Source organism: Coregonus lavaretus (assembly GCF_964263955.1).
Source record: "Coregonus lavaretus genome assembly, chromosome: 1".
In the NCBI taxonomy this organism is placed as follows: Eukaryota; Metazoa; Chordata; class Actinopteri; order Salmoniformes; family Salmonidae; genus Coregonus; species Coregonus lavaretus.
Window position 1 is genome coordinate 71103599 of NC_139988.1, and position 17010 is coordinate 71120608.

The 17010-nt window shown below is 45.1% G+C and overlaps 1 protein-coding gene across 1 annotated transcript in view; it reads left to right on the forward strand.

The window, feature by feature from the left end:
• Positions 1–17010, forward strand: part of lrp2b (low density lipoprotein receptor-related protein 2b) — a gene marked incomplete at both ends in the record, with an annotated part of 143661 nt that overhangs the window by 74720 nt on the left and 51931 nt on the right. Inside the window, 7 exons of the mRNA XM_084167517.1 lie at positions 1732–1890; positions 2346–2635; positions 12652–12855; positions 13287–13529; positions 13826–13951; positions 16340–16459; positions 16742–16873. Coding sequence (XP_084023643.1) covers positions 1732–1890; positions 2346–2635; positions 12652–12855; positions 13287–13529; positions 13826–13951; positions 16340–16459; positions 16742–16873 — 1274 coding nt within the window. The remainder of the gene's footprint in view (positions 1–1731; positions 1891–2345; positions 2636–12651; positions 12856–13286; positions 13530–13825; positions 13952–16339; positions 16460–16741; positions 16874–17010) is intronic.

The window sequence follows — 17010 nt, forward strand, 5'->3', positions numbered from 1 at the left end:
ATTTTCAGGTCACTCCTGCGTCATCTTGGCTGTGTGCTTAGGGTCGTTGTCCTATTGGATGGTGAACCTTCACCCACGTCTGAGGTCATGAGCGCTCTGGAGCAGGTTTTCATCAAGGATCTCTCTTTACTTTGCTCCATTCATCTTTCCCTCGATCCTGACTAGTCTCCCAGTCCCTGCCACTGAAAAACATCCCCACAGCATGATGCTGCCACCACCATGCTTTACCGTAGGGATGGTGCCAGGATTCCTCCAGACGTGACGCTTGGCATTCAGGCCAAAGAGTTCAATCTTGGTTTCATCAGACCAGATAATCTTGTTTCTCATGGTCTGAGAGTCCCTTAGGTGCCTTTTGGCAAACTCCAAGCGGGCTGTCGTGCCATTTACTGAGGAGTGGCTTCTGTCTGGCCACTCTACCATAAAGGCCTGATTGGTGGTGTGCTGCAGAGATGGTTGTCCTTCTGGAAGGTTCTCCCATATCCACAGAGGAACTCTGGAGCTCTGTCAGAGTGACCATTGGGTTCTTGGTCACCTCCCTGACCAAGGGCCTTCTCCCCCAATTGCTCAGTTTGGCCGGACGGCCAGCTCTAGGAAGAGCTGGAGGCCACTGTGTTCTTGGGGACCTTCAATGTTGCAGAAATGTTTTGCTACCCTTCCCCAGATCTGTGCCTCGACGCAATCCTGTCTCGGAGCTCTATTGACACTTCCTTCGACCTCAAGGCTTGGTTTTTTCTCTGACATGCACTGTCAACTGTGGGACCTTATATAGACAGGTGTGTGCCTTTCCAAATTATGTGCAATCAATTGAGTTTATCACAGGTAGACTCCAATCAAGTTGTAGAAACACCTCAAGGATGATCAATGGAAACAGGTTACACCTGAGCTCAATTTCGAGTCTCATAGCAAAGGTCCTGAATACTTATGTAAATAAGGTATTTCTGTTTTTTATTTTTAATACATTTGCAAAAATGTCTAAAAACCTGTTTTTGCTTTGTCATTATGGGGCATTGTGTGTAGATTGCTGAGGGGGGGGGATTATTTAATCCATTTTAGAATAAGGCTGTAATGTAACAAAAGTGGAAAAAGGGAAGGGGTCTGAATACTTTCCGAATGCACTGTATGTGTGTGTTGGGGTGTCAGTGTAAGTCTGTGTGGCTAGAGTCCAGTGTGTGTGCATAGTCAGTGCAAAAAGTGCAGGTAGTCCGTGTAGCCATTTGATTAGCTATTTAGTCTTGTCTAGCAGTCTTATGGCTTTGGGGTAGAAGCTGATCAGGGTCCTGTTGGTTCCAGACTTGGTATACTGGTACCGCTTGCCGTGCGGTAGCAGAGAGAACAGTCGATGGCTTGGGTGGCTGGAGTTTTTTGGGAGCCTTCCTCTGATACTGCCTGGTATAGATGTCCTGGATGGGAGGTCGGCTCCAGTGATGTACTGGGCATTACTCATCACCCTCTGTAGTGCCTTGCGGTCGGGTGCCTTGCAGTTGCCATATGAAGTGGTGATGTAGCCAGTCAAGATGCTCTCAGTGGTGCAGCTGTGTAACTTTTTGAGGATCTGAGGGCCCATGCCAAATCTTTTATTCCTTAGTGATGTGGACACCGAGGAACTTGATGCTCTCGACCCGCTCCGCTACAGCACCATCGATGGGGATGGGGGCGTGCTCGCCCTTTCATAGGGACCTTAGCTAAGCTAAGATGCTAGAATAACGTTTCTCCCTTCCTCTCTCTCTGTAGCTACCTATACTGGACTGACTGGGGGATCCCTGCTAAGATAGAGAGAGCTACTCTGGGTGGAAACTTCCGGGTGCCCATCATCAACACCAGTCTGTCCCAGCCCAACGGCCTTTCCATAGACTACGAGGAGAGGATGCTCTACTGGGCCGACGCTTCCCTGTAAGAACATGATCATCTGTTACATTCTGTAATGTTTCAGATGTTGTTTGTCTTGTGTTATAATGTACAGTACAACATTTTTTGTAGCATAGTTTGAATGAATCTCAAAGAAAGAAAGTAACTCATTCTCATTACCATTTTACCATGTAATTTCTTAGTATGTACCTGGTCGTTTAGTTGGAAATTAGGTGGAATCAATAAGTTCTTCAAATCATGTGCCATTTGTGACACCACTGGATTTTTTACCCAGACAAATGTTGAACAATTCTCCACTTCCTTAAATATTTAAGAGCAGTAGGCTGCACTGTTTCTATGCACCCATTTCTCATGATCTCTTATCATTCTAACTCTCCATCCATCCATCCATCCATATATCCATCCATCTATGCATTCATCCACCGACTCAATCATCAATTATTTTTCTCCAACTCCACCTCCCTCCTTCTCACCATCAGAGATAAGATTGAGCGTTCCACCCTGACCGGGGAGAGCCGCCAGGTGATCATGAGGGGGGTCCAGTACCCCTACGCTATGACCGTATTCCAGCAGGACATATACTGGACCGACTGGACCACGCGAGCGGTCTACCGTGCCGGGAAGGACGACGGGTCAGGGTTAACGGTCCTGGCCCAGGAACTACAGTACAGGCCCAACGACATCCATGTTTACGCAGGCTCCAAGCAGGAGGCTTGCTCAAGCCCCTGTCAGCAGTATAACGGAGGGTGTAGTCACGTCTGCGTGCCAGGTCAGGAGTTTGAATAACAAAACATTTGCTTTGTTACATATGCTAAACTCAATGCTAAACTCAAATTTCTCGTCTCCCATTGACATTAATTAATGATTCAGGTTCAAGTCTGAGAACAACAATACCCACTGGGCACACCACGTTCTTTCAACATGTATAATTTGGTAATACAGTATTTGGTTGAGACGTTGATCAATGAGATTACAACCTATATTTACCCACTCAAAAGGACAGCCAAAAGTTATATAAATTTCCAATCACTATGCTTTCAACCATCTACATTTACATTACATTTACGTCATTTAGCAGACGCTCCAGAGCGACTTACAAATTGGTGCATTCACCTTATAGCCAGTGGGATAACCACTTTACTTTTGTATTTATTTATTTATTTGTATTATTTTTTTGGGCTGGGGTAAGGGGGGTAGAAGGATTACTTTATCCTATCCCAGGTATTCCTTAAAGAGGTGGTGAGTGACTCCGCTGTCCTGGCGTCGTGAGGGAGCTTGTTCCACCATTGGGGTGCCAGAGCAGCGAACAGTTTTGACTGGGCTGAGCGGGAACTGTGCTTCCGCAGAGGTAGGCTGCAGGCCAGAGGTGGATGAACGCAATGCCCTCGTTTGGGTGTAGGGACTGATCAGAGCCTGAAGGTACGGAGGTGCCGTTCCCCTCACAGCTCTGTAGGCAAGCACCATGGTCTTGTAGTAGATGCGAGCTTCAACTGGAAGCCAGTGGAGTGTGTGGAGGAGCAGGGTGACGTGAGAGAACTTGGGAAGGTTGAACACCAGACGGGCTGCGGCATTCTGGATGAGTTGTAGGGGTTTAATGGCACAGGCAGGAAGCCCAGCCAACAGCGAGTTGCAGTAATCCAGACGGGAGATGACAAGTGCCTGGATTAGGACCTGTGCCGCTTCCTGTGTAAGGCAGGGTCGTACTCCGAATGTTGTAGAGCATGAACCTACAGGATCGGGTCACCGCCTTGATGTTAGCGGAGAACGACAGGGTGTTGTCCAGGGTCAGGCCAAGGCTCTTCGCACTCTGGGAGGATGACACAACGGAGTTGTCAACCGTGATGGCGAGATCATGGAACGGGCAGTCCTTACCCGGGAGGAAGAGCAGCTCCGTCTTGCTGAGGTTCAGCTTGAGGTGGTGATCCGTCATCCACACTGATATGTCTGCCAGACATGCAGAGATGCGATTCGCCACCTGGTTATCAGAAGGGGGAAAGGAGAAGATTAGTTGTGTGTCGTCTGCGTAGCAATGATAGGAGAGACCATCTAAAAGCACAACCAAATTCCAATGGAAAAACAATGTCTGATTTTTGGTTTAATTGTCACCCAAATGTCTATCACTGCGCTTTCAACCATTTAAAAGTACAGCAAAGTTCAAATGGGAATACAAAGTCAGATATTTTGTTTAATGTGCTATCACTGTGCTTCAACTAATAGCAGAATCACATGACCTGGATTGCCGTTTAGATTACATTAAAAGTACATGGTGCAAGTGATCAATGCCGTTCGAGATTCTGCACAGTTTATTACAGCAATTGTGAAGATCTTCACAGACCTGCGACGACCTGGACCCACTCCAATTCACCTACCGCCCCAACAGATCCACAGATTACGCAATCTCTATTGCAGGCCACACTGCCCTTTCCCACTTGGACAAAAGGAACACCTATGTGAGAATGCTGTTCATTGACTACAACTCAGCGTTCAACACCATAGTGCCCTCGAAGTTCATCACTAAGCTAAGGTCCCTGGGACTGAACACCTCACTCTGCAACTGGATCCTGGAATTCCTGACGGGCCGCCCCCTGGTGGTGAGGGTAGGCAACAACACATCCGCCATGCTGACCCTCAACATAGGAGCCCCTCAGGGGTGCGTGCTTAGTTCCCTTCTGTACTCCCTGTTCACCCACGACTGATTGGCCCTGCACGACTCCAACACCATCATTAAGTTTGCTGACAACACAATGTTGGTAGGCCTGATCACCGACGACGATGAGACAACCCCTAGGGAGGAGGACAGAGACCTGGCAGTGTGGTGCCAGGACTACAACCTCTCCTTTCAACGTCAGTAAGACAGAGGATCTGATCATGGACTACAGGAAACGGAAGGCAGAGCACGCTCCCATTCACATCGACGGTGCTGTAGTGGAGTGGGTCGAAAGCTTCAAGTTCCTCTGTGTCCACATCATTAACAATCATGGTCCAAACACACCAACAAAGTCGTGAAGAGGTCACAACAACGCCTCTTCCCCCTCAGGAAGAGGGTAATGCGTACAGCCCAGTATATCATCCAGGACCTCTATACCAGGCGGTGTCAGAGGAAGGCACAAAAAATTGTCAAAGACTCCAGGCACCCAAACCACAGACTGTTCTCTCTGCTACCGCATTGCAAGCGGTATCAATGCACCAAGTCTGGAACCAACAGGACCCTGAACAGGTTCTACCCCCAAGCCATATGACTTCTAAACAAGATTGATAAATAGCTAATCAAATGGCTACCCGGACTACCTGCTTTTACCCTTTGTACCCTTCTCTTGCTCTGACTCTATGCACACACTGGACTCTACCCACAAACACACACACACCCACACAAACACACACACATACTACATACGCCCACACATACATAAAATGCACACACATGTATACTGACGCCACACACTCACTCACCACCTACGCTGCTGCTAGTAACTTTACCCCTACCTATATGTACAGTACATAGCTACCTCAATTACCTCATGCCCCTGCATATCGACTCGGTACTGGTAACCCTTTTTATAGCCATGTTATTTTCTACTCCCTATATACTGCATAGCCAGTATTTTTACTTGTTATTTTTATTAGTTATTCACTGTGTCAATTTTGTATATTTATTTTGTATTATCTTTAACTCTGCATTGTTGGAAAAGGACCCGTAAGTAAGCATTTCACTGTTGTCTATGAAGCATGTGACCTATGCATGCTATCTTGAACATGTGCATGCTTTACATCATGACATATTAAGGCCTCCTGTGGCTCAGTTGGTAGAGCATGGCGCTTGCAACGCCAGTGTTGTGGGTTCGATTCCCACGGGGGGCCAGAATGGAAAATGTATGCACTCACTAACTGTAAGTCGCTCTGGATAAGAGCGTCTGCTAAATGACTAAAATGTAAATGTAATTACATAAGAAGACATTTATAGTTACAGTAACCTCAAAATGTGGCCATTTGAAGGATGAATGTTACATTAGTTTGTTAGATAGCCTTAACTTTAGGCTATTTATGGTATTACAACGCAACCAAATATCAACATTTAAAGGATATGTATCTACTGCTTGAATAGTTACATCTGAGCAACTGGCTTAATCCCATTCTTTAACTTTTATTTTTGGTTAAATTGGAGACGAGAATCCAACATATCATTTGTTAACTTGTTGACACGTTTATAGGCTATTATACTTCAAAAGTGATATTGAATTGTGTTTGGTTGTTAATGCTATTCATTGACTACAGCTCAGCGTTCCACATCATAGTGCCCTCAAAGCTCATCACTAAGCTAAGGATCCTGGGACTAAACACCTCCCTCTGCAGCTGGATCCTGGACTTCCTGATGGGCCGCCCCCAGGTGGTAAGGGTAGGTAACAACATATCTGCCACGCTGATCCTCAACACGGGGGCCCCTCAGGGGTGCGAGCTCAGTCCCCTCCTGTACTCCCTGTTCACCCATGACTGCATGGCCAGGCACGACTCCAACACCTTCATTAAGTTGCCGACGACACAACAGTGGTAGGCCTGATCACCGACAACGATGAGACAGCCTATAGGGAGGAGGTCAGAGACCTGGCCGTGTGGTGCCAGGATAACAACCTCTCCCTCAACGTGACCAAGACAAAGGAGATGATTGTGGACTACAGGAAAAAAAAGAGGACTGAGCATGCCCCCATTCTCATCGACGGGGCTGTAGTGGAACAGGTTGAGAGCTTCAAGTTCCTTGGTGTCCACATCACCAACGAACTATCATGGTCCAAACACACCGAGACAGTCGTGAAGAGGGCACAACAAAGCCTATTCCCCCTCAGGAGACTGAAAACATTTGGCATGGGTCCTCAGATCCTCAAAAAGTTATACAGCTGCACCATCGAGAGCATCCTGACTTGTTGCATCACCGCCTGGTATGGCAACTGCTCGGCCTCCGACCGCAAGGCACAACAGCTTCTACCCCCAAGCCACTCCTGAACAGCTAATCATGGCTACCCGGACAATTTCCATCTCAACCAAAAATCTAAGTTTAAGAATTGGACTAAATCAAATCAAACTTTAAATGCAGTTTAAATAAAGTTTGATTTGATTTCGTCATATTCTTTAACTAGATTTTTGGTTGAGATGGAGACGTGAATCCAACATATCAATTATTAATTTGAAAACAAACTGGAATTAAAGCCAGACAATGGCACATATGGAACTATCCAAGCAGAAGATACATCTTCAAATATTGATATTTCAAATCAAATCAAATCAAATTTTATTTGCCACATACGCCGAATACAACAGATGTATCTCCTTTGTCTTGATCACGTTGAGGGAGAGGTTGTTATCCTGGCACCACACAGTCAGGTCTCTGACCTCCTCCCTATAGGCTGTCACACTGTTGTGTCGTCGGCAAACTTAATGATGGTGTTGGAGTCGTGCCTGGCAATGCAGTCATGGGTGAACATGGAAGTACAGGAGGAGACTGAGCACGCCCCCGTGTTGAGGATCAACGTGGCAGATGTGTTGTTACCTACCCTTACCACTTGGGGGCGGCCCGTCAGGAAGTCCCGGATACAGTTGCAGAGGGAGGTGTTTAGTCCCAGGGTCCATAGCTTAGTGATGAGCTTTGAGGGCACTATGGTGTTGAACGCTGAGCTGTAGTCAAAGAATAGCATTCTCACGTAGGTGTTCCTCTTGTCCAGGTGGGAAAGGGCGGTGTGGAGTGCAATAGAGATTGCATTATCTGTGGATCTGTTGGGGCGGTATGCAAATGTAGGGTTTTTGGGATAATGGTGTTTATGTGAGCCATAACCAGCCTTTCAAAGCACTTCATGGCTACAGACGTGAGTGCTACGGGTCGGTAGTCATTTAGGCAGGTTATCTTAGTGTTCTTGGGCACAGGGACTATGGTGGTCTGCTTGAAACATGTTGGTATTACAGACTCAGTCAGGGACATGTTGAAAATGTCAGTGAAGACACTTGCCAGTTGGTCAGCGCATGCTCGGAGTACGCGTCCTGATAATCCGTCTGGCCCTGCAGCCTTGTGAATGTTGACCTGCTCAAAAGTATTTCTCACATAGGCTATGGACAGCGTGATCACATAGTCATCCGGAACAGCTGATGCTCTCATGTATGCTTCAGTGTTGCTTGCCTCGAAGCGAGCATAGAAGTGATTTAGCTTGTCTGGTAGGCTTGTCACAGGGCAGCTCGTGGCTGTGCTTCCCTTTTGTAGTCTTTAATAGTTTGCAAGCCCTGCCACATCCGACGAGCGTCGGAGCCGTTGTAGTACGATTCAATCTTAGTTCTGTATTAACTCTTTGCCTGTTTGATGGTTCGTCGGAGGGCTTAGCGGGATTTCTTATAAGCGTCTGGGTTAGAGTCCCGCTCCTTGAAAGCGGCAGTCTCTACCCTTTAGTTCAGTGCGGATGTTGCCTGAAATCCATGGCTTCTGGTTGGGGTATGTACGTACGGTCACTGTGGGGACGACGTCATCGATGCACTTATTGATGAAGCCAGTGACTGATGTGGTGTGCTCCTCAATGCCATCGGAAGAATCCCAGAACATATTCCAGTCTGTGCTAGCAAAACAGTCCTGTAGCTTAGCATCTGCGTCATCTGACCACTTCCCAATTAACCAAGTCACTGGTGCTTCCTGTTTTAGTTTTTGCTTATAAGCAGGAATCAGGAGGATATAATTATGGTCAGATTTGCCAAATGGAGGGCGAGGGAGAGCTTTGTACGCTTCTGTATGTGTTGAGTAAAGGTGGTCTGGAGTTTTTTTTCCTATGGTTGCACATTTAACATGCTGGTAGAAATTAGGTAGAATGGATTTAAGTTTCCCTGCATTAAAGTCCCTAGCCACTAGAAGCGCTGCCTCTGGATGACCGTTTTCCTATTTGCTTATGGCCTTATACAGCTCATTGATTGCAGTCTTAGTGCCAGCAGCCTGTTTGTGGTGATAAATAGACAGCTGCGAAAAATATATAGATGAAAACTCTCTTGGTAAATAGTGTGGTCTACAGCTTATCATGAGATACTCTACCTCAGGTGAGCAAAACATAGAGACTTCCTTAATATTAGATTTTGTGCACCAGCTGTTGTTTACAAATATACACAGACCACCACCCCTTGTCTTACCGGAGTCAGCCGCTCTACCCTGCCGATGTATGTTATCCATGTAGTCGTTCAGCCACGACATAAGATATAACCATTGTTAATGTCTCATTGGTAGGATATCCGTGATTGTAGGTCGTCCATTTTTTTTCCAATGATTGTACGTTGGCTAATAGGACTGATGGAAGAGGCAGATTACTCGCTCGCCGTCGGATCCTTACTAGGCACCCCGACCTACGTCCACGATATCTCTGTCTCTTTCTCATGCGAATGACGGGGATTTGGGCCTTGTCAGTATATCCTTCGCGTCCGACATGTTGAAGAAAAAATCGTTGTCCAATACGAGGTGAGTAATTGCTGTGCTGATATCCAGAATCTCTTTTTGGTCATAAGAGACGGTGGCAGAAACATTATGTACAGAATAAATTACAAAGAACATGAAAAAACACACATAATAGCACAATTGGTTAGGGGGCCGTAAAACGGCAGCCATCTCCTCCGGCGCCATTCTTGCTGATTATTACATTTACATAAATATTCAGACGCTTTACTCAGTACTTTGTTGAAGCACCTTTGGCAGCGATTATAGCCTCGAGTCTTCTTGGGTATGACGCTACAAGCTTGGCACACCTGTATTTGGGGAGTTTCTCCCATTCTTCTCTGCAGATCTTCTCAAGCTCTGTCAGGTTGGATGGAGATTGTTGCTGCACTGCTATTTTCAGGTCTCTCCAGAGATGTTCGATGGGGTTCAAGTCCGGGCTCTGGCTGGGCCCCTCAAGGACATTCAGAGACTTGTCTTGGCTGTGTGCGTTGTCTTGGCTGTGTGCTTAGGGTCTTTGTCCTGTTGGAAGGTGAACCTTCACCCCAGTCTGAGGTCATGAGCGCTCTGGAGAAGGTTTTCATCAAGAATCTCTCTGTACTTTGTTCCGTTAATCTTTTTCTCAATCCTGACTAGTCTCCCAGTCCCTGCCGCTGAAAAACATCCCCACAGCATGATGCTGCCACAACCATACTTCACCATAGGGATGGTGCCAGGATTCTTCCAGACGTGACGCTTGGCATTCAGGCCAAAGAGTTCAATCTTGGTTTCATCAGACCAGAGAATCTTATTTCTCATGGTCTGAGAGTCCTTTAGCTGCCTTTTGGCAAACTCCAAGCGGCCTGTCATGTGCCTTTTACTGAGGAGTGGCTTCCGTCTGGCCACTCAACCATAAAGGCCTGATTGGTGGAGTGCTGCAGAGATGGTTGTCCTTCTGGAAAGTTCTCCCATCTCCACAGAGGAACTCTGGAGCTCTGTCAGAGTGACCATCAGGTTCTTGGTCAGCTCCCTGACCAAGGCCCTTCTCCCCCAATTGCTCAGTTTGGCCGGGCAGCCAGCTCTAGGAAGAGTCTTGGTGGTTCCAAACATCTTCCATTTAAGAATGATGGAGGCCACTGTGTTCTTGGGGACCTTCAATGCTGTTCTTAGGGACCTTCAAATGTTTTCGTACCCTTCCCCAGATCTGTGCCTCGACACAATCCTGTCTCGGAGCTCTACAGACAATTCCTTCGACCTCATGGCTTGGTTTTTGCTCTGACATGCACTGTCAACTGTGGGACCTTATATAGACGGGTTTGTGCCTTTCCAAACAATTTAATTTACCACAGGTGGACTCCAATCAATTTGTGGAAACATCTCAAGGATGATCAATGGAAACAGGAGCTCAATTTCAAGTCTCATAGCAAAGGGTCTGTTTTTTATTTTATTTATTTTTTTAAATACATTTTCTAACATTTCTAAAAACGTGTTTTCACTTTGTCATTATGGGGTATTGTGTGTAGATATGACATTTACATAAATATTCAGACCCCTAAAAAACGATTTTAGAATAACATAACAAAATGTGGAAAAAATCAAGGGGTCTGAATACTTTCCGAATGCACTTTATGCCAAGGCGCATTGAAGCTGTTCTGGCGGATCGTGGTGGCCCAACACCCTATTAAGAAACTTTATGTTGGTGTTTCCTTTATTTTGTCAGTTACCTGTAAATCTCCTTCAAATGTTGATTTATGGTTGCGTTGACAACCAAACACAATTCAATATCACTAAATATCATTACATTTTAAATGAGCTTGAAACCCTAAGCCTATGTATTGCCTATTTATTGTTGAATCCTGGGTTGAATTGAAACAACAGCTCTTCATGACTTTGCAAATGGTATATAGTCCTAAATAGCATCATTGATGATATTTGAGTGATAAAGTATGGTTACATTTTATATGCTCATTTAAACCTCCCTTCGATAGCAACTCGATAGCAGTAAATCTATTTAGTTCTTAAGTGGAGATTACTCAACAATCATTCTCACGATAGCACATTAGTAATAGTCAGTGACAAATATCATAGCTAAGCAGGGTTAAAACTCTGGATGGGAGACAAAAGGGTAGCTGTACGTAGATCAATTCTCCAGTAAGAGGTACTGCCCAGCCTGTTTAAAAAAAGAAATATATAGTGGCAGTGGTGGAAAGAGTACCCAATTATTGCCATACTTGAGTAGAAGTAAAGATACCTAAATAGAAAATGACTCAAGTAAAAGTTAAAGTCACCCAGTAAAATACTACTTGAGTAAAAGTATAAAAGTATTTGATTTTAAATATACTTAAGTATCAAAAGTAAATGTATAAATCATTTCAAATTCCTTATATTAGGCAAACCAGACGGCACGATTTTCTAGTTTTTTTAAATTTACGGATAGTCAGGGGCACACTCCAACACTCAGACTTAATTTACAAATGAAGCATTTGTGTTTTGTGAGTCCGCCAAATCAGAGGCAGTAGGGATGAGCAGGGATGTTCTCTTGATAAGTGTGTGAATTGAACCATTTTCCTGTCCTGTTAAGCATTCAAAATGTAACGAGTACTTTGGGTGTCAGGGAAAATGTATGGAGTAAAAAGTACATTATTTTCTTTAGGAATGTAATGGAGTAAAAAAAATGTAGTGGTCCTCTGTAGCTCAATTGGTAGAGCATGGCGCTTGTAACGCCAGGGTAGTGGGTTCGATCCCCGGGACCACCCATACGTAAAAATGTATGCACACGTGACTGTAAGTCGCTTTGGATAAAAGCGTCTGCTAAATGGCATATTATTATTAAAAGTAAAAGTTGTCAAAAATATAAATAGTAAAGTGAAGTACAGATACCCCAAAAAACTACTTAAGTAGTACTTTAAAGTATTTTTACTTAAGTATTTACACCACTGGATAGTGGATATAACATTGAAGATCTGATGTTGTTTTAGAGCTACAAATTCAACAAATTCAAGGTTTGTCTATGTTGAAATTTGGTTGCCATGATGACATAATCCTGTGGTTTAAATGTTACCCTCAAAACAAGTGTACATTGATTACCTCTTTCAAATCCAATGTATTTTCCATGTAGATTCCACGTCAAAATAAGTTGACAAATTAAATTGAAACAAAGTTTAATCAACCAGTTTGTTCCCAGTGGGTAGTCACACACTTACTCACAATAATATTGAGCAACTAAACCAACATCTACCAATGTCCATCATGCCAATGTCTATCACCCCTGACCCTGATGATGTATCCCTCTGCCTATAGGTCCCTCTGGTCCTGAGTGTCAGTCTATCACCCCTAACTGTGATAACGTATCTCTCCTCCTATAGGTCCGTCTGGTCCAGAGTGTCAGTGTCCTGCAACGGGTAACTGGTATCTGGCCAACAATGGCATGGACTGTATCCATGACAACGGTAACCGTTGCCAACCCGAGCAGTTCACCTGTCTGAACGGTGGCTGCATCTCAGTGCGTTCGAAGTGTGATGGCTACAGTGACTGCCAGGACAACTCAGACGAGCTAGAGAGAGTGTGCGGTGAGTGTATTTACCTCAGTCTGTTTTTTGCAACGGCCGCCATTTTAGTCAAGACCCAGCAACAGCAAAGCCAAATGCTCTTAAGTTTTGAATCTTTCAAACTCAGCTGTCAAGTCAAATGTTTTATAGCTCAAGTGCTCCCTGTACTGTCATTTCCCTGCACCTAGCAACATTGTCAAAAAGACTCCATCATTATTGGTATTTCCCCCATAGATCCCCCATAGATTTCCACACTTGCTCAATCACTCAGTCAATCAATCAATCAACCAATCAATCAAATGTATTTATAAAGCTCTGTTTAGATCAATTTTCAGAAATTGCTTTACAGTAACCTGGTATAGACCCCAAAGACCAAGCAAAAACACAATGGCAAGGAAGAAACTTCGAGAGCAACCAGATGTGCTCACACCCTCTCTTACTTCCCCTCTCAGCCTTCCACGAGTGCTCGGCCCAAGACTTCACCTGTGACAACGGCCGCTGTGTGCCCCTGTCCTACGTGTGCGACTACACGAACGACTGCGGCGACAACAGTGACGAGCTGGGCTGCCCGTTCCCCACCTGTGCCCCCGCCACCGAGTTCACTTGCGCCAACGGACGCTGCATCTCCGCCGCCTTCGTCTGCGACGGCTACAATGACTGCCGTGATAACGGCACCTCAGACGAGATCAACTGTCGTGAGTGATCACTGCTGTGAATAGAGTTGATTTAAGTGGAAACAAAGATATTAGCAAAAGAGTGCCAAAAAAGAGACTGCACTAGTCCACAGATACTGCTAAGCATCTGCGCATGTGCATAGGAGTTAACTCTGTCCTGCAACATAATAGCTGTGTGACAACAAGTAAAACTTCACCTCTTTATTTGAACTCTCTTTGCTTATGTCAGAAGTTACCCCACTACTTATTGTAACGTCATATCGTTGAATCTACCTTTAACCCTCTGAAACCTTTTCTACTTTACTCTGTCCCTGCAGCGCCCAGAACGTGTCCCTCTGGACAAACCAAGTGTGACAGCACCAACATCTGTATCTACGCTAGCCAACTGTGCGACGGTTATAACAACTGCGGGGACAACAGTGACGAGAACCCTTTGTTCTGTGGTAAGTCTAGCTATGATGTGTGTTTTGTTTTATACACTGAGTGTGCATGCTCTTTCCATGACATATACTGACCAGGTGAATCCAGGTGAAAGCTATGATCCCTTATTGATGTTACTTGTTAAATCCACTTCAATATGTGTAGATGAAGGAGATGAGATAATATTATTATATTAATATATTATTAAATAAGGACTTTTAAGCCTTGAGACAATTGAGACATGGATTGTGTATGTGTGCCATTCAGAGGGTAAATGGGCAAGACAAAATATTTAAGTGCCTTTGAACAGGGTATGGTAGTAGGTGCAAGGTGCACTGGTTTGAGTGTGTGAAGAGCTGTAACGCTGCTGGGTTTTCCACGCTCAACAGTTTCCCGTGTGTATCAAGAATGGTCCGCCACCCAAAGGACATCCAGCCAACTTGACACAACTGTGGGAAGCATTGGAGTCAACATGGGCCGGCATCCCTTTGGAACGCTTTCGACACCTTGTAGAGTCCATGCCCAGAATTTAGGCTGTTCTGAATTTAGGCTGTTCTGAGGGCAAAAGGGGGTGCAACTCAATATTAAGAAGGTGTTCCTAATGTTTTGTACACTCAGTGTATATCATGTCTGTACCTGCTGTGGTTTTGGACAAGACATTAATATTTTTATCCCTGACTTGTTTGCATATGTACAGTACAGTGAGGGAAAAAAGTATTTGATCCCCTGCTGATTTTGTACGTTTGCCCACTGACAAATAAATGATCAGTCTATAATTTTAATGGTAAGTTTATTTGAACAGTGAGAGACAGAATAACAACAAAATAATCCAGAAAAATGTATGTCAAAAATGTTATAAATTTATTTGCATTTTAATGAGGGAAATAAGTATTTGACCCCCTCTCAATCAGAAAGATTTCTGGCTCCCAGGTGTATTTTATGCAGGTACCGAGCTGAGATTAGGAGCACACTCTTAAAGGGAGTGCTCCTAATCTCAGTTTGTTACCTGTATAAAAGACACCTGTCCACAGAAGCAATCAATCAATCAGATTCCAAACTCTCCACCATGGCCAAGACCAAAGAGCTCTCCAAGGATGTCAGGGACAAGATTGTAGACCTACACAAGGCTGGAATGGGCTACAAGACCATCGCCAAGCTGCTTGGTGAGAAGGTGGCAACAGTTGGTGCGATTATTCGCAAATGGAAGAAACACAAAAGACCTGTCAATCTCCCTCGGCCTGGGGCTCCATGCAAGATCTCACCTCGTGGAGTTGCAATGATCATGAGAATGGTGAGGAATCAGCCCAGAACTACACGGGAGGATCTTGTCAATGATCTCAAGGCAGCCATAGGGACCATAGTCACCAAGAAAACAATTGGTAACACATTACGCCGTGAAGGACTGAAATCCTGCAGCGCCCGCAAGGTCCCCCTGCTCATGAAAGCACATATACAGGGCCGTCTGAAGTTTGCCAATGAACATCTGAATGATTCAGAGGAGAACTGGGTGAAAGTGTTGAGATCAGATGAGACCAAAATCGAGCTCTTTGGCATCAACTCAACTCGCTGTGTTTGGAGGAGGAGGAATGCTGCCTATGACCCCAAGAACACCATCCCCACCTTCAAACATGGAGGTGGAAACATTATGCTTTGGGGGTGTTTTTCTGCTAAGGGGACAGGACAACTTCACCGCATCAAAGGGGCGATGGACGGGGCCATGTACCGTCAAATCTTGGGTGAGAACCTCCTTCCCTCAGCCAGGGCATTGAAAATGGGTCGTGGATGGGTATTCCAGCATGACAATGACCCAAAACACACGGCCAAGGCAACAAAGGTGTGGCTCAAGAAGAAGCACATGAAGGTCCTGGTGTGGCCTAGCCAGTCTCCAGACCTTAATCCCATAGAAAATCTGTGGAGGGAGCTGAAGGTTTGAGTTGCCAAGCGTTAGCCTGGAAACCTTAATGACTTGGAGAAGATCTGCAAAGAGGAGTGGAACAAAATCCCTCCTGAGATTTGTGCAAACCTGCTGGCCAACTACAAGAAACGTCTGACATCTGTGATTGTCAACAAGGGTTTTGCCACCAAGTACTAAGTCATGTTTTGCAGAGGGGTCAAATACTTATTTCCCTCATTAAAATGCAAATCAATTTATAACATTTTTGACATGCGTTCTTCTGGATTTTTTTGTTGTTATTCTGTCTCTCACTGTTCAAATAAACCTACCATTCAAATTATAGACTGATCATTTCTTTGTCAGTGGGCAAACGTACAAAATCAGCAGGGGATCAAATACTTTTTTTCCTCACTGTATGTTTTTTTCAGTTTTACGTCACTCTCCACAGTCTGTTCACTATATACTGTGCCGTGTGTGTGTTTGGGCATATGTGCGTGTGTGTGTGTGTGTGTTACAGCGGGCCGGACGTGCTCCCCGGACCAGTTTCGTTGTGACGAGGGGAAGTGCATCCCCAGCTACTGGGTGTGTGACTGGATCAGCGACTGTGGCGACGGGACCGACGAGCCCCCCTCCTGCCGTGAGTACTACCGAACCTGGGCCATGTTCAGGCACCAAATGCAAGAAAGATCATACCCACGGGCCACGTTCAGAAGGCACATTTTGTGGAATGTTGCAAATAGTAATGTAATTCATATTCCTTATTCTACAAGACAGAGAGGCATATTAGTTTTACGTAACATATTTCTATCTGAACATTCCACAATGTAGTGAAAACTATACCTGTTGCCAGATCATGGGCAGTGAAAATAACATACAGTACTCTGTATTTAAATTGTCCCCCTCTTTCTCTTTCCTCCAGAGGACCAAATAAACACCTGTCACCCTGACCAGTTCACATGCACCAACGGCAACTGTATCCCCATGTCACTGACATGTGACGGCAACAACGACTGTTGGGACAATAGTGACGAGGCACTGGAACTCCAATGTGGTGAGACATTACAGTATACAGTGCCTTCGGAAGGTATTCAGACCCCTTTACTTTTTCCACATTTTGTTAGATTACAGCCTTGGTTTTTCCCCCTCATCAATCTACATACAACACCCCATAATGACAAAGCAAAAACA